We start from the raw sequence: 19,523 nt of genomic DNA on the forward strand, positions 1-19,523 counted from the left end.
ATCGAAATCTCTGGGTCACTATGAAAGCAGTACTAAGAGGAAAATTCATTGCATGGAGTTCATTACTTAAAAGAAGAAAAAGCCAACAAATAAATGATCGCACACTACATCTCAAAGCCCTAGGACAAAAAGAGCAAATGAGCAGCAAATGCAGTAGAAGCCAAGAAATAATTAAAGTCAGAGCTGAAATCAATGAAATTGAAATAAAAGAATTTTAAAAATTGACAAAACTAAAAGTTGGTTCTTTGAAAAAATAAATAAGATTGACAGACCCTTAGCCATGATAATGAAGAGAAGAGAGAGAACCCAAATTACTATCATGCAGGATGAAAAAGGCAATATCACATTGGACACTACAGAAATACAGAAGATAATTAGAAATCATTTTGAAACCTTATACTCCAATAAAATAGAAGATACTGAAAGCATCGATAAATTCCTTAAGTCATATGATCTGCCCAGATTGAGTCAGGAAGATATACACAACTTAAACAGACCAATTTCAAGTGAGGAAATAAAAGAAGCCATCAAATGATTACCAACCACGAAAAGCCCAGGACCAGATGGATATACAGCAGAGTTTTACAAGACCTTTAAAGAACTAATACCAGTACTCTTCAATCTATGTCAGGAAATAGAAAAAGAGGGAATACTTCCAAATTCATTCTATGAGGCCAATATCACCCTGATTACAAAACCAGACAAAGACATTTCAAAGAAAGAAAACTTCAGACCAATATCTCTAATGAATATAGATGCAAAAATCCTCAAATTCTGGCAAAATATATCAAAAATTAAAATAAATTAAAATAAAATTCTGGCAAAATATATCAAAAAGATCGTGCACCATGATCAAGTGGGATTCATCCCTGGGATGCAAGGTTGGTTCATATGGAATCAATAAATGTAATTCACCACATCAATAGACTTAAAGATAAGAACCATATGATCATCTCCACAGATGCAGAAAAAGCATTTGACAAAATATAGCACTTCTTTATGTTCAAAACACTAGAAAAACTAGGGATAACAGGAACTTCCCTCAACATTATAAAAGCTATCTATGCTAAGCTTCAGGCCAGCATCATTCTAAATGGAGAAAAATTGAAGGCATTCCCTCTAAAATCTGGATCAAAGCAGGGAAGCCCTCTCTCAACACTTCTATTCAACATAGTTCTTGAAACACTGGCCAGAGCAATTAGACAGATGAAAGAAATTAAAGGTATAACTATATGAAAAGAAGAACTTAAACTAGCACTATTTGCTAATAATATGATTCTATACCTAGAAGACCCAAAAGGCTCTATCAAGAAACTTCTAGAACTCGTAAATCAATTCAGCAAAGTGGCAGGATATAAAATCAACACCTATAAATCAAAAGCATTCCTGTATAACAGTGACAAATCCTCTGAAGTGGAAATGAGGAAAACTACCCAATTCACAATATCCTCAAAAAAAAAAATAAAATATTTGAGAATCAACTTAAAAAAAGAGATGAAAAATATATACAATGAAAGCTATAGAACCCTAAAGAGAGAAATAGAAGAAGACCTTAGAAGATGGAAAGGTATACCTTGCTCATGGATAGGCAAACTTAATATTATTAAAATGGCCATATTACCAAAAGCACTATACAGGTTCAATGCAATTCCGATCAAAATCCCAATGACATTCCTCACAGAAATAGAAAAGGCAATTATGAAATTCATCTGGAAAAAAAATAGAGCCAGAATAGCTAAAGCAATTCTAAGCAGGAAGAGTGAAACAGGTGGTATCTCTATACCAGATCTTAAACTATACTACAGAGCAATAGTAACAAAAACAGCATGGTACTAGCCACAAAAACAGGCTGGTAGACCAATGGTACAAAATAGAGGACACAGAGACCAACCCACAAAATTACAACTATCTTATATTAGACAAAGGTGCTAAAAGCATGCAATGGAGAAAGGATAACATCTTCAACAAATGGTGCTGGGAAAACTGGAAATCCATATGCAACAAAATGAAATTGAATCCCTATCTCTCACCATGCCCAAAAGTTAACTCAAAATGGATCAAGAATCTAGGAATCAAACCTGTGTCTAATAGAAGTAAAAGTTGGCCCTACTTTCCATCACATGGGGTTAGGCCCCAAGTTCCTTAATAAAGACACCTATAGCACAAGAATTAAATTGAAGAATCAACAAATGGTATTAATTCAAACTAAAAAAGTTTTTTCTTAGCAAGAGATATAATATGTGAGGTGAATAGAGAATAAATTTTTACCTCTCCCACATCAAATAGAGCTCTAATCTCTAGGGTATACAAAGAACACAAAAAGTTAAACACCAAAAAACCAAATAACCCAAACAACAAATGGGCCAAGGACCTGAACAGACACTTCTCAGAAGAGGATATACAATCAATCAACAAATACATGAAAAAATGCTCACCATTTCTAGCAATAAGAGAAATGCAAATTAAAACTACTCTAAGATACCATCTCACTCCAGTAAGAATGACAGCCATTATGAAGTCAAAAAACAACAAGTGCTGGTGAGGATGTGGGGAAAAAGGTACACTTGTACATTGCTGGTGGGACTGCAAATTGTTGCAGCCAATTTGGAGGGCAGTATGGAGATTCCTGGGAAAGCTGGGAATGGAACCACCATTTGACCCAGCTATTCCTCTTCTCGGTCTATACCCAAAGGACTTAAAAACAGCATACTACAGGGACACAGCCACATCAATGTTTGTAGTAGCACAATTCACAATAGCTAGAATGTGGAGCCAACCTAGATGCCCTTCAATGGATGAATGGATAAAAAAATATGGCATTTATACACAATGGAATATTACTCATCACTAAAAAAAACAAGATCATGGCATTTGCAGGGAAATGGGTGGCATTAGAGTAGATTATGCTAAGTGAAATTAGCCAATCCAAAAAAAACCAAATGCTGAGTGTCATCTCTGATACAAGGGGGTGACTCAAAATGGGGTAGGGAGGAAGAGCATAAGAAGAAGATTACCTCTATACAGGGAAGAGAGGTTGGAGGGAAAGGGAGAGAGAGAAAGGGAATTGCATGGAAGATAGAAGGAGACCCCCGTTGTATGAAGATATGAGAAAAAAAAATTTAAAAAAAGAATTTCATCACCTTAGATTGGGTAGAGATAAGTGATGGGAGGGGAGTGGAGGGGAAGGGAGGAAAGGAAGGACAGTAGAATGAAATAGACATTATTATTGCTGTGTGTATATACGTGACTGCATGACCAATGTGATTCTGCAACCTGTACACTCAGAATAATGAGAAATTATATCCCATCTGATTCAAATGTATGATATGTCAAGGTCATTATACTGTCATGTGTAACTAATTAAAACAAATTTAAAAGAATGACAAATTAATCTCCTTAGTCAAAAGACAGAAAGATATGAAAAATAGTCTTAACTGAAGATAAGGATTTCAAAATAAACCATAGTTTCAAATTTAAAAAAAAAAGAAAATTACAAACAACTGTTGAAAACAATTAAAGAAGACATAAAAAGATAGAAAAATCTCCCATGTTTATGGATTGGAAAAAATTATATTTTTAAAAGTTTTTACCACCCAAAGTATTTTGTAGATTTGACTTAGTCCCCATGAAATATCAATGACATTCTTCACAGAAGTAGAAAAAAACAATTCTAAGGTTAATGTGGAGGCACAAAAGATCATGAATAGTCAAGAAAATCTTGAACAAAATGAAATGTTTTAGTCAGCATTTTTCGCACTGTGACCAAAATATTTGACAAAAACAATATATATAACCCCTATATTTTTACCGCTATTTGTTTTCATTGTCCATTCATGAGTTTTTGATATCTAAACCATAGTAGGAATAAAGCTGGAGGTGGGACAATTCCTGCCACGGTGAACAAAAAAACATGACACTGGCACAAAAACAGGCAACTAGAACAGTATTAGAGAATAGAGATCACACAAAAAAATATTCATCTATAGCCAATCGATCCCCAACAAAGTTACCAAAACATCCGGTGGAGAAAGGAGAGCTTCTTCAATAAGTGGTGCATGCAAAAGATTGAAACTTGACCCTTATCTCTCACCTTACACAACATACAACTAATGCCCTAATGCACTAATGCCCTGAGAGCAATTAACTTGGTGGTAATGATGGAGATACAGAAGGGCTTAGGCAGCCAGGGAAAGATGGCAAGTGAGGAGGTTGGGGGTAGGGCCAGAACAAAGGAGCAAGGAGGGGTCTTCTGATAAAGTCAACTTCTTGGTTGACAAAAGGGCTCATGGACACAAGTGGGGAACCCAATCAGACAGACACTTCCATACTCATGATCCTAAGGTAGGGATCCGATAGAAAAACTAAGACAGATGCATGGACAGAGAGGGTACCAATCAATAATAGGGAGGAGCATGTGGACAGGGGAGGAGATAAGGAAAGAAGAAAATTCCAGAGATGATAAAAAGAACAGGCCAGAACTCACCAGTTTGAACAGGCCAAAATTCCCAGTTCTGGGTCCCTTCTCCTCAGAGAAGTCTATCTTTGCATCTGAGTCTCTTTTCAATAAACACACTTTTATTTTTTCAATAAATCTGCTTCTTGCTTGCTATTCCTGTGTCCTGTTCTTCAATTCTTTGCTGAACGGACACAACAAACCCAACACCCCAAGACTATAACTATAACTCTAGGCAGGCAGGGTGTGGCTGGAGGAGGTGAGTCTCTGGGAGTGTGGATTTGGGTTTTATATTTTGTCCTTGTTGATTAAGGCTCTCCTCCACTCCTCTTCCCTTCCTGGTGTCATAACCCCAGATGCTGTCTTCTGCCACACACTTCCACTATGATGTTCTCCCTCATCTCAGGCCCTAAGGAATAGAGTTGGCCATCTATGCACTGAGACCTCTGAAACCATGAGCCCCAAAATAAACTTTTCCTCCTTAAAGTTGTTTTTATCAAGTCTTTTGGTCACAGTGGTGAAAATATTGACTAAATATACAAGGAAATCATATTTTGCCATAAAGAACTAAATCATTTGCAGCCAACTGGACAGAACTAGAGGGCATTATGGTAAGTGAAAGAAGACAGACACAGAAAGGTAAGTATTCCCTGTCTCTCATTTGTGGACATTAAAAAAATTAATCTGAAGTTAAAATAGTGATTACTAGAGATGGAGAAGAGTATGTGGTGGTGGTATGGAGAGTAGATGAAGAAAGGATGGATTTGATCAGTTTATGCTGTATGCATGCGTGGGAGTATCATTCTGACCACCATTAACATGTAAAAACTACATGTTCATAATAAAAAAATATTTAAAAGTTAATAAACTTTAAAAAATGATGTAAACAAAGAATACAGCATTGGAAAATAGCAAACCTGTAGAGTTACCTACACCTTTACCAGACTCCTTTAATTATTACAGAGTTCCAAGCTTTCAGAAAAAGCTTTATTTTAGCTAAGGAATTGGAAGACAATTTGGGAAGTCTGGAATTTCTTTGTGTCTGTCATTCACTAGCAAAGTCTAATTTTCAGTCTTTCCTTTTGTTATGTTTGGAAGAGAAATTTATAAACAGAGTCATCTGGATCCAATCTAAAAATCAGAGACAATATTAAAAAACACTTCACAGATCAGTAGAGGACAGGGAGAGGTAAATAATTGCCATAATGAAGATTAATGAGACTTTCCAGGAGATGTGCAAGTCAATATGAAACCCTATATTAGTGTAATTACTGGTAGAAATTGCAGACACCAGCCTTGGAAGAAACCCTGAGAGATGTCAGTCAGTAAGGTTGTCTGCATAAACACAGTCCCATTAATCACACACAACACTTGCTTCATCTCCATAGGATCTAAGGTGGGTGTTTCCACTGTGTCCAATGGACAATAGTGAAAGTTGTGGAATGGGAAGCTCACAAATGTGTCATGGATAAAACCTCCTCTTTAACTCTTTAAGAAAATGACACCTTGTATCTTCATGATGCAGTAATTTGAAAACAGAAAAAAAAGAGTAAGATGCTGTGACCTTTTACACCACCATGCATGCCCAGTCCACGCTCAGGCAGCACAGATACACAAACTCTGGATCTCTGCTTTAAATCATCCCTCCTCCACATGAGGGCTGACAGACAGGACCCAGAACAAATGACTCTGTGTGGAATGGATCCACGGGCCTTACTAGGGAGGAGCTAGTCTGGTAAAGGCAGTGATAATCAATCACCCACACTTGGTTTTCCTCAACTCCTCCACAAGGCAGCGAGCTTCCTCTCGAACACATTCCTCAATGCTCCTCTTCCCCATCCCAAAACTCCGCAGGGTTGCGACTGAGAAGCGTCTCATCTCTTTCCATCTGTTTCCATTACTTAAAATGATTCCTAAAAGAGAGGGAGCAGAAAACAAAGAGTGAGATCCCAGGTGAGGGAGAGGAAGCTAAAAGTGTCAGCCACAAAGATGGCCAAACTTAGCCTAGGAGATCATCAAGTTTCTCTCTCTCTCTCTCTCTCTCTCTCTCTCTCTCTCTCTCTCTCTCTCTCTCTCTCTCTCTCTCTCTCTCTCTCTTTTCTTTTTCCTGTGTTCCACATGCCCACTATCCCACGCACATGCACCCTTACCAAGACCTGTACTTGTTCTATCAACCACTGGGAAACTGCCTCTTCCAGAAAACTCTTCTCCACGATCAATCAGGGCTTCCTTCACGGCTTCATATCCGTGCAACACCACAGTGGGCTTCTTGCCCAAATACAGAGTGAACACAGGGCCATAGACTTTTGATAACTGGAAATGGGAACGAAACTAGAAATGTTAGCCAAAGAAATAAGTACTTGACATACATATTCTGAATGATTCATACTGTTATTCAGATTATCCTTATTGTATTTGTTATATTTTATTCTGCCATATGAATCTTCAAATATTTCTAAGTTTTGCTCACAGATATGATGGTAATTATAGATGTTACTTATGGATGGTCTTTGATGTGCCTGGCTCAGGCAATGGATACCTATGATGTAATTAATTCTCACATCAATTCATTTAGAAGACTTGTTTGTCCTGTTTTACATTTAAAGTAAATAAAGTTAGAGAGTTACAAATCTCATTTGTAGAATACCGTGATTAATAAACAGAAGACCTAAATTTGAACCATTATTTTGTCTGAAGCTTGAACAATTTATCAGCCCTCAGTTCACCTTAATTTCCTAAGTACACATACCAATCTCACCATTTATGCAAGAGCACTCTAAAAGAAAACAGGGAAATACCAAGTTACTGAAATTCCTCCCCCAATTGCACAATTACCCAACTGATTTCTTCAGGGGCACTAGCAAGGCTCATGCCTAAGAAATTCAGATAAAGTAAGCCAGTGATGAATACTATAAGTCTATATTTTTATGTGAGTATAGATTATCTTAACACTCTTTGTAGTTGAGGCCACAGCTATAATTAACACACAGGACAGCAGGTACCATGGAGTAGTGCCATGCAGCATCTCATGGAAGAATAATTTCTCTCACCCCACAAAATTCATAGGGCACGGACAGCAACATTGTTCAGAATCCACAAGGATCCTATTACCCCTCAGTGGACCCTGAATGGTTAATTCTTTTCTTCTCTTATACTGATTCCCAGTCCATAGTTTTCTTTTTTAAAAGAAAATTTTAAATTTTAAAAAATTTTCAAGTATGTTTGAAAAATTTAATGTAAATGTATAAAATGTGATGTCTTAATTTACTTTTGCATTGCGAAATAATTACCACAATCAAACTAATTAACATACAACACCTCAGTGTTAACATTTTCATGGGTATGTGTGGTGAGAACACATTAGCAAATTTTGGATATAAGATACATAATTATTTACTGTAGTCACCATGCTATGCCTTAAGTCTCCATACTTATTCACCTTGTAACTGAAGTGTTTGTTCCCTGGACCAAAGTATCTCACCCTTTTTTCCACATCCCAGCCCCATTACTATGCATTCATATCTTTTTGTTGTTGTTGTAAGATTCCACACGTGAGATCATTAGAAATTATATGTTAATAGTTAATTATCTCAAAACAAACCCCAATGTTATGTATAACTAGAATAAACTAAAGAAAAAAAGAAAAAAGTTATCTACATTCCACATAATTAAACAAGCATAGAATACGATTTGCTCTACTTTGTTCCCTAGTACTCCCCCCTTTCCCTTCTTTCTTCCCTCCCCCTGTTCTTTTCCCTTTATTCCACTGTTATTTCTTCTGTTTATTTACAGATTTTTTTTAAAAGTAATGCCTTCTGGATATACATGAAGGTGAGATTGGTATGTGTACTTAGGAAATTAAGATACATTCAAACATTTTTCCCTTTTCCCATCCTTACTTCCTCCTCCTTAATCTCTTTCCTCTGCCTGACTGATCTTTCTTCTATTTTCATGGATTCCACCCTTTTCTTCTTTCCCCCTTATTTTGTACTAGCTTCTTCATATCAGAGAAAACATCTGACTTATGACTTTCTGCCTGTGGCTTACTTCATTTCACACAATTCTCTCCAGTTCCATCAAATCACCAGCAAATGCCATAATTTTATTCCTCTGTATGACTAATAATCTATTGTATATATACAACATTTTCTTTTATTATTCATCTGGATACAGGCACATAGGTGTGTTTCATAGCTTGGCTATTGTGAATTGTGCTACTATAGCCATTGAAGTGGCTACATTTTTATAGTATGCTGATTCAATCATTTTGGATATATACTGAAGAGTGGGATGTCTGAGTCATATGGTCTTTCCATTTCTTGTATTTTGAAGAATCTACATTCTGTTTTCCACAGTGGTTGCACTGAAATTTGTAGTCCCATTAACATATGAGTGTACCTCTCCCCCAGATCCTCACCAAAATGTATTATTATTCATATTCTTGATAATGACCATTCTGACTAAAGTGAGGTGAAATTTCAGTATAGATTCGCTTTGCAATAATTTTCCTTATTGCTAGAGATGTTGAACATTGACAGACGTATAAAAGCAATGGAAACATCAAGTCCACAAGGAATATTTGCTGTGCAGCAATCTCTTAATAATTTGCTCCCATGAATATGTTTAAAAATAAGAATTAGTTCACTTACCCTTTGCAAGCCACTAGAGGAACATGAGCATACTTACATTGCTTAAAGATCTGCCAATGTTTTTAGCATCTATTTGCAAGATATTTCCAAGAATTGGGAGAGGAGTGGGGCCTGGTGGGAGCTTCCTTCCCCCAGAGCTCTGTCTCCATAATGAAAAGAGAAGCAGACAACAGAGACTGAGCACCAGGATGACAGCTAAATCCATTGAAGTCTTCTCTTTTTACTGAAACAAATGTGAGCTTGCAATCAATATAAAGCTTTTATAGTTCTCCCTCATAATTCAAAATATGTCCTATTTACATATATAATGCTGAGTCAGTCAACAGGAAAAATTCCATTCCCTTCTGAGAATACATTTGTCACCTGATAAAGTTAAAACTAAACTGTTATTTACTGTTGCCCTCTTTTCCAAACTCCACTGTTGACCATTCTGGGATAGAGCAGAGGAAGAGACAATTTACAGTAAAGAAAAAAATAAGGACACAACCCTCTGGCTACACCAATGTGCAACTAGGATTAAGAAAAAAATGAAACATTTGATCAAATATATTGCTCAACATTCTGGATTCTCAGACTGATGACCCATTGGAAATTAATGACTTTGGGAAAATCCACTTTATCTCTGACTTTTTACAGCAACATTGAACTTGTGATACTTCATTAAACAATAGGATAGTTTGTGTTTGAAAATAAAGTCTTTTAAATAGTTTAAAGAATTGAACTAACATCACAACTGTCTGAACTAAAGTAAGTAGCATAATTTATACATTTTGAAAGACAAAACGTATATCACTACTTAACTAAGAATATATACCTAGAATTTGTCATTTAGCCTACACTCTTCTTTCTCCCTAACACCACCAAACCTGAAGGGCAGAAAGCAGAGATCATTATTATTTTTTATTTGTCAAACAGGTTCAGGGAGATTCTGGAAAAACAGGAGACCATCATTTCACACAACTCACTAGGGGTAGACCAGAAATTTAAATGAACTTGAATGGCCATGGTGTACCATGGCTTACACCATAGCAGCCTAGAAAATCACATTAGAAAAGTGAATAAAAAGACCCCAAACACTACTCTAAATGTACACTGTATTGTGTTTATAGCCCAACAAGCTTCCCTTCAAATTAATACCCATTATTTCACTCCAAAGATAACTGAATTAGAGATTCTATAAAAGGAGGAGATGCAGATAGGGCTTATCTCCTCTCCATCAGTACAGGGGTGAAACTTTCTCCGCAGAAATGAATACGAGCCAATTTCAGGTAATTGGAGGAGTAAGGCTTGAGAAACTGACAGATGTTCCCCAGTGACTTATACATGGAACTTTTTCTGTTGCTGTTTACTACTTAACTGTCAGATGTGATGGGATGAAATATTGGATCACAAGCAATGATACTGGACATAGAAAAACAAGCATGTGCTTTGGAGGTGAATGGAAGCCAGGGACTACATCAAGACTCCCTGCACAGGAGGAATAATATGCAAATCGAAATAGAGTGAATACTTTTGGTAGTCATGATTCAATACATCATTGGATTGATAGATACTACTAGATCAACAAATTGGTTAGCATAGTTACTTCTAAGCTATTTAGTAAAGAGAGCTAAGTTGTTGACATAAGATCATAGTTACAAAATGTTCAATTTCCATGTTTACAGAGATGCTGACAATGAACAAAAATTTTCACACCTATCATATCACTTTTAATTTCCTTAATTATATTTAGAAAGTAAAATTATTCCCATTGAGGAATGAGGAATCTGGGCCTCAGAGATTCCATGCCATGGCCAAGGGCACACAGATTGTAGATGGTAGTACTGAGACCGGACCTCATATACCCTGACTCTCTTAGACTTACCTCAAAAAAAAATCAAGCAAGTTCAATGTTTACCAAGTGTGTATTATTTTGCATTATTCCATGGTGACACTCATAAGTGACTTTGGAACTAGAAATTGATTTAATAATTGCAGCATTCATTGGTTAAAATGGTGGTCAGAAAAGTTTGATATTTTAACCTTTAGAATTTTCATTAACTCAGGTCTTGATGAAATCTTTACTCATATCAACACAAAGCAGTAACTTGCTGTGTGACTCACAGAGATACAACCTCTAAACCAACCATCTCAGCCTCTAAACACCAAAAAAATACCACACATTTTTACTTTTAATAAAATAAATGTTATGTCTGTCTTCACTACTTTAGATTTATTATCAATAAGATGAATTTTTCTACTCTCATTCTTCATCCCATGAGGCTCCTGCCTGACCATTTTTCTTTTTATAATAAGAGAGAACCACACAACATACCAAAATTTGGGGGTCACAGGAAAAGTAGAATTAAAAAATAAGTTTCAAACAATGGATTCCTACATAAATCAATTTCAAATATATAACATAATAATGGATCTCAATAACCTAATAAAGTAAGAAGAAACAAAACCAAAAATTAATTGAAGGAAAGAAATAAAAAAGATCAGAAAAGAAATAAATAAAATAGAGACTTAAAAATCAATAGAAGTTTCTTTAAAAAGACAAAAATCAATAATCTATTAACTAGACTAGGAATAAAAAAGAGAAGAAATGAATAAATAAAATCAGATGAAATATGTAGACATTGTAATTGATAGCACAGAAATACAAAGATAATTAGAGAGTATTATGAAAATTATAAGCCTAATGGGATTACTTAAATTTATGGTCACATATAACTTCCCCAAATTGATCAATAAGACATGAAAAACACAAACAGAGCAATAATGGGTATTGAAATTGGATCGGTAATAAAACATTTCCCGACAAATAAAAAGTTCAGGGTACAAAGGTTTCACAGTGCTGAATTCTAAAAAAAATTCTCACAGAAGAATCAATAACATTAGTCAAATTGTTCCAAACTATTGAAAAAGAGGCATTCTTCCAAACTCATTCCAAAAGGCCAGTACCATCCTGCTAAAATGGGAATCAGGAAAGTTTAATTTTTTAATCTTTAGAACTTACATAAAGCAGCTCAAAATAAACTCTTTTCTTGGGTCAAACAGAAACAGTAACTTGCTTCTTGAAACAAAACTCTGAAGTCCAAACCAACCAAGTCAGTCTTCAAACTCTGATGGGACCACACTGAATCATTATGTATAAAATGAATTAAACTTCTCTCTTTGTTCTACTTACTTAATTCACTATGAGTTGAATATCTATAATCTTCTCCTATAATCCTTGAGGCTCCTGCCTGAGCCTTTTCCTTACTGTAGAAAAAAAGAATCATACAACCTATCAAAAGATGGGATATAGAAATAGTAATACTAAAAATAAGGTTTATATTAATAAATGCCTGCATAAAAATTAATGGAAATTTTGAATAAATAATCTAAAGATGCTTATCAATGACCTGGTAAAATATAGGAAACTAAACCTAAAAATAATAGTAGCAATGGAATAACAAATATCAGATCAAAAATAGATAAAATTTTAAGAAAAATCAGTGAAACAAAGTTTTTTTTAAAAACCATAGACAAAATTAACAAATATTTATCTAGACTAAGAAAAAAGAAAGAAGACAGAAATCAGTAAAATAAGACATAACAAAGAACACATTATAATAAATACCACAGAAATACTAAAGAATATAAGAGATTTTTCCAGATCTATGTGCCAAAATAGGGGAAAACTTAGAAGAAATAGAGAAATTTCTGAACACTTATAATCTACGAAAATTTAATTATATTAAACCATAAAAAACACCAAAAAGATCAGGGATGGGTATTGAAATTAAAACTAATAAAACATTTTCCAAATGAATAAAGCTTCAATATTCAAAGGTTTCATCTCTGAATTCTACCAAACTCTCACAGAAGAATTTTTTTTTCCAAACAATACTAAACAATTGAAACAAAGGGAACTCTTCCAGAATCATTCTTCGAGGCCAGCAGCAACCTGATACTAAAATCATAAAAGAACACAACAAAAAACAAAACTACAGACTAATATCCCTGATGAACATAGATGCAAATATTCACACACAAAAAAACTTAGCAAATAAAAGCTAACACATCAAGAAGATCATTCGGGATAATGATATTGGATTTATTCAAGGGATGCATGGATGGTTTTAAAGAGTGAAATCAATTAAATAAGACATCACATCAACAGAACAAAAAATAAAAAAAGCATTTCATAAAAGTTAACATTACTTCATGATAAAAGCCCTGACCAAATTAGCTGCAGAAGGATTATACCTCAACATAATTAAGACTTTGTAAGGTATAAACACTGTCAACATAAAAAAAATGGATAAAACTTGAAAGCTTTTCCCCAAAATCTAGAACAAGACAAGGGTGTGCGTCCTTATTGATTTTATTAAACATAAAAGTTTTAGCCAGAGAAATAAGCTAGAAAAAGAAATATGGGGCATAAATTGGAAAGAAAGAAGTCCAAGTTATCCCTGTTTTCCATTACATAATCCTAAAAATAGAAAATTTTAAAGACTTCTCCAAATGTCTATTAGAATTGATAAGATAATACAGTAAATTTGAAGAATACAATATCATTATGCAAAAATCAGTAGCAATGTAATAAACTATTAATATGATTTCTGAGAAAAAAATCATGAAAGGAATTCAAGTCATAAAAGCTACAACAAAACAATAAAATAACTAGGAATAAACCTAAGAAAGTGAAATAAATACCTCTAAATTTTAAAACACATTGATGAAAGAAATTGAAGAGAGAGAGGGAGACAAAGAAAATAGAAAGACCTCTCATCCTCATAAATTGGAAGAGTTAATCCTATTAAAAGTGCTATAAAACTTAAAGAAATTTAAGGAGTTAATACAATCCCCACGAGAATCCCAATGAATTTTGTTGTTGTTGTTGTTAAACTTCTTTATTTTTCCTCTCCTCCTCTGCAGTTATAAACCACATATTCACTGATTTAAATTCATTTCTCCTATATACAAGGATTTGAGCGGGAAAAAAAAAACAGCATAAAATTCAAATGGAAGCACAGAAGACCCCAAAAGTTAATACTATTTTGAACAAAAGAATAAAGTTGGAGGCATATTAATTCCTAATTTAAAGAGACACTGCAGAGTCATAGTAAGCAAAATAACATGGTTCTGGCATAAAAATAGAAAATGGAAAGAAAAGAGATTGTGAAATAAACTTGTGCATCTATAGCAAATGATTATGAGCAAAGGTGTCAATAACACATATTGGAGAAAAATCACCCTTTTCAATACAGCTGTGATAATTATAAATCCACATTCAAAGATTGAACATTGTCTTTATCTCTCAGACTGTACAAAATTTGAAAATATGTCAAAGACATTAAAGGGAGATCAGAAACCTTAAAACCACTGGAAGAATGTATAGAGGGGAATTCTATAAAACATTGACAGAGACAATGATATTTTTTTGCATATGACCTTCCTGTGCTTTTGACCTCAAAGCACAGGAAGCAGAAGCAAAAATTCAGAAATGCATTACATTGAACAAAAAAGATACTACCCATCAAAATGAACATTCAACACAATGAAGAGACAACATATAGGATAGGAGAAAATATTTGCCATCTATTCATTTGACAAAAGATTAATATCCCAAATATATGAAACACTAAAAGATTTTTTTCAAATAAAAACCAAGTAATCCAAATAAAGAATAAAAAAAAATGGTCTCAATGGACACTGCTCAAAAGAAGAAATACAAATGCCCAACACATATAAAAAATGCTCAGTATCGTTAGCCATCAGGAAAATGCAAAGTAAAACAACAATGTGATATCAACTTCCTCCAGTTATATTGATTATAATAAACAAAACAGAACAAAGAAGCCTCTACCAACAACAAAATAAAAGCTCAAAAATCATGAAATAAAATTTTGATAGGATGTGGAGAAAAGGGAAGTCTCATTCATTGTTGGGAGAAATGCCAATTAGTATCACCATTATGGAGACAGTATGGAAGTCCCTAAAATATATATATATATACATACATACACACACACACACACACACACATCAAATGATCCTAAGTGTTTTGGTCAGCTTTTCTGTTGGTCTGAACAAAATAATTCACAAGTACAATCTAGAGGACAAAAAGTTTATTTTGGATCACAGTGTCAAACATCTCAGGCCATAGACAGCTGTCTCCAATACTCTGGGCTCAAGGTCACAGTGAACATCCTGGAGGGATGATTGTAGCATGAGAAAACTTCTTCCATTATGGCAGCAAGTAATCAGAGAGAGAGAAAGAGAGAGGAAGGTGTCACAGTGAAGATGGGCCCTCCAGGGCACACCCCCAGTGACTCACCTCCTCCAGTCACACCCCACCTGCCTACAGCTACCACCCAGAACATTCAAACTAAGATGCACTGAGCAGCTTACTGCTCACACCAACCAATGATTTCATACTCCTGCATTAATACAAGAACTTTTGCTCTCACTAAGGGTGCATAGACAAAGAAGAAAAGGAAATAATTGCTGGCTGGCATTGACAGCAATTATCCATCCTTGTCCATAGTTTTGACTAACTCCAATGGATATACTTTTTTTCATTTTTTGTTCAGAATTTTTTGGTTACTTTTGTTTTATGTGCTACTTTGTTTGCATATATATATATATATATATATATATATATATATATATATATATACACACACACACACACAAATTTTTCCCTTTTCTTCTTTATGACTTTTTTCTGTTTACCCATAATTTTCTTATTTTGCTCTGTTTTGTTGTTGGAGGGTTAGTAGGTTTTTGTTTTGTTTTTCTTGTTATTCTTTCTCCCCCCTTTTTAGTCCTCTAAAAACCATATTCTCTCTTTCTCTTATTTTTTCTCCTTCTTTACAGTCTTAGTTGCTATCTGTTGCTTTCTTTCTTTTCAATTTTTGAATATTTAAAACTTTCTTTTACCTTCCTAACTCATTTTATTTTTTCGTAATGAACTGTGTTTTTAAAAATTTTCAGACAAAATAGTTTCTATAATTTCTGCCCCCACCATACATTTTGCAGTTATTAGGATTCTGGATACCTTAACTGACACCTGGTGTTTACTTTAGTGCTCTATCATCACAGTTGTTTGATGTTGCTGTTGTTCCTGGTTGAACACTCTTCCTGTTGGTTTGGTTATTAGTGTCATAGATTTTATAGTAGGCATCTGCTTTTTGAAAGGCTAACTGTTGTTTATGCTCTTGTTTATTTCCCCCTCTTCTCAGTGGTCCTGCAAATCTAATGTGAAGCAACAAGTTCACAGAGTTGATTACTGCTGAGATAAACACCCAACCAGTTAAGAGAGCATGCACTTTGTTCCACACCAAACCTAACCCCACTCAAACCAGCAAAATTTTAACAAAAGTAATGGGGAAGAGAAAAATCCAGACCATAAGTAGAAAAGACTAAAGTGAGCCGTAGGTACCACTAATGGACACATGCTAACCCACGGCAACAGTAGAGAGAAGTAACACAAGGACCAATGCAAGGACTAATCTCTCTCCAATGCATACAAGCCAGACAGAGACAGTCATGAGGTAATGTCAACCTCAGGTACTTTTCCTGATCTCATGAAGTTAGTCTTAAGCCTTGAGTTAAAATTACTTAAAGCAGTGCATTTATAAGCTAACATAATATTTCAATCTGTTGAAGTGAAGTTGGAGATTGAATGGTTCCAGACATGTAGACTATCATCATTAAGCTAGGTTAAATCACACAATGTCAAAAGAAATTAAAGAAAACTTAAATGTGTGGAATTGCATTCCATACCAGAGATTGAAGTATTAATATCACTTGGTGGTATTACTAGAGTATAGTGTCATAAATATGGTAGATCCAGATGTTCAGTAATTTATCTCTCCACCAAGCCAGTGTTTCCACAATTAATCTGAAGAAATTATTTTAGGACTCTAAAATCTAGACAAATTTTTCCATCCTCCTAGGCAGTACTTGATGAAGAAAGTGCCACAAATGTGAGTAAATTGGGCATCTCACATTGAGGCTAACATTCCGCATATACCAGCTATACAGGAGGCAGTATGGAGGATAGTGTACTGTGTTTCTGAGACACTCACAGGCCTCTAACTAGGCATGGGGACTTTTTCCATCAAATATCAAGTTTGTAATTTTTTTTTATTTGTAGTACTAGAAACTGAACCCAGGGAACTCTACCCTGAGTTTCATCCCCAATCTTTTTCATTTTTTAAATTTTGAGACAGGTTCTCACTAATAGTCCCAAGCTGGCCTCAAACTTGTGACTCTTCTGCCTCATTTTCCTGAGTTGTTGGGAATATAGGTTTGAGCCATCATGCCTGGCTAAGGTTGTGACTTTTGGTTGCTAATAGACTGGCACAGATATAACCATTGTTTCATACTTATGTGGACAGTAAATTTTCTCAATAACATTAAATGAAGGATTTTAAAAAAGGATATCTTTATTTTACCCTTTTCTTATTAGATTCAGATGTGTAAAGAAATCTCTATCAAAACATTGGTTGGCTACAGACATAACAGAATAGAGATTTAGTTAATCATAGATGACAAGAAATACCATAGTTCTTGCAAAAATTTCATTAAATAAATGGATTATTGCAGCCTTTTTTAAAAAAACAATAGTAACCAATAGAAGGCAAAATGCCTAACATTTCTTATGTTAATGTTTGTGATATTTTAAATATCTAGTTCTTAATAATAACTATAAAATTACACAGTATAAAGAACAATAATAATGTCCATAACTAGCTAAAAGATTTTTTTTTAACAAAAACTACCTCTGAGGAGACCCAGATATCAAATTTGTTTTTAAAAATATATCTTTCAAAAGCCAAATTAAAAAAAAAAGTCAGTAAAACAATGTGTGTGAAAATGTCATAAATATCAATTAAGGGCCAAGAAATTAAAAGGGAAACAAATAGATATTCCAGAATTTAAAATACAGTAGATACAAGAAAACTGCTCAACAGAGAGTTTCAATAGCAGACTTGAATGAACAGAAGAAATAAATAGTAAACATGAAGACAACAACAGAAATATTTGAATCTTAATAGCACGGAGAAAGAAACAAAGAAAAATGAACAGATTGAAGGAGACTATGAAATTCCAGTATGACAAGGTACACTTGATGGGAATCCCAGCAAGAGCAGAGAGAGAAGAGAGAGAGATCATATCTGAAGAAATAATGGTAAAAACATTTAAATTTAAGGAAAAAGTCACGAATCTACACATGCAGAAAACTCAATAAATTCCAAGCAGGGTAAAACCCAAGGGATTCATACCAAGGCATATTTTAAACAAATTGTTGAAAACCAAAGACAAAGAGAGACTATTGAAAGCAGCAATAAAGAAGTGACTCATCATATAAAGTTTTTTTCTTCCATGAAAGTAACTCATAGTGTTTCCTCAGAAAGTACAGAAGGAAGTAATCTGTGGAATCATGCATTTATTTAAAGTGTTGACAGGAAACAAGTCAATGAAAATTCTCTACCTGCCAATGCTGTTCTTCCACAGAATGTGACAAAGTACAATATTCCAAAATAAAACAAAAGGTAATGGAATTCCTCACAAGTGGATCTGTTTGCAAAAAAAAAAAAAAAAAAAAAAAAATGCAAAGGCGACTCATCTTTCTAGCTGAAAAACAAAAGATATTGGGAAATAGATCAACACAATATTAAGAAATAAAGATCTTCATTAAGTGTAACTCTACTGATGAATATAATCTCAATATTATTCTGCTTTATATTTAACCCTCTTTAATTTCTATATTATTTTAAAGAAAATGAATAAAATAATTATAGATGTATGCTATGGGTACACAATGTAGGAAAGTTTAACTTGTGACCAAAAGAAGAAAAAGGAAATGTAGTTGGATGAGAGCAAAATTAATGGTATTTCCTTTAAAGCTAACTGAAAATCATTTCAAATCATATATTTATAAATTTTGGAAGTTACAATAATCCCCATGGTAGCTCCTAAGATATACATATACAGAGAAAAATCAAAAATCAAAAGGGAATCAAAAACTTCAATAGAAATAGAGATGATGAAACAGAATAAAAGGCAATAGAGGAAGAAATGAGGAACAGAAATATATGAGACATATAGAATAAGATAGCATTATAGTAGAAAGAAGATCTTCAATATGGTAAAGTTCTTGAACTTTAAAAGTATTATGTACACCATGAAGGATTTTTTTAAAAAAGGAATATAGAAGGAATTTTTTTAGAAAAAGGCTATGTACAGTCTACAAAAGACTCATTTACACCAAACACAAGCATTTTGAAAGTCAAAAAATGGACAATTTCCAAGTAAGTAGTAAACAAATGGGGGAATAGTATATTAATATCACAGATGATAGATATTAATAAAAAAACTTGTCAAAAAATCAAATAAAAGTTTTGAAGAAGATATATTATAAAAGTATATGCAATAAT

At 34.1% G+C, this 19,523-nt stretch overlaps 1 protein-coding gene across 2 annotated transcripts in view; it reads right to left on the bottom strand.

Annotated features, from left to right (window-relative positions):
* LOC114081533 (cytochrome P450 2C18-like) overlaps positions 1 to 9,310 on the bottom strand; it is a 32,195-nt gene extending 22,885 nt beyond the window's left edge. Inside the window, exons 1-3 of one of the 2 annotated variants that reach the window (XM_071610700.1) lie at positions 9,140 to 9,310; positions 6,604 to 6,766; positions 6,217 to 6,366 (exon numbers count right to left, since the gene is read on the bottom strand). In XM_071610700.1, the coding sequence (XP_071466801.1) occupies positions 6,217 to 6,366; positions 6,604 to 6,766; positions 9,140 to 9,307 (481 nt within the window). In that variant the 5' untranslated portion in view covers positions 9,308 to 9,310. The remainder of the gene's footprint in view (positions 1 to 6,216; positions 6,367 to 6,603; positions 6,767 to 9,139) is intronic. The other variant, XM_071610699.1, reaches the window with a different exon arrangement.
* Positions 9,311 to 19,523: the final 10,213 nt, after the last annotated feature.

Source organism: Marmota flaviventris, chromosome 4 (assembly GCF_047511675.1).
Source record: "Marmota flaviventris isolate mMarFla1 chromosome 4, mMarFla1.hap1, whole genome shotgun sequence".
Classification (NCBI taxonomy): Eukaryota; Metazoa; Chordata; class Mammalia; order Rodentia; family Sciuridae; genus Marmota; species Marmota flaviventris.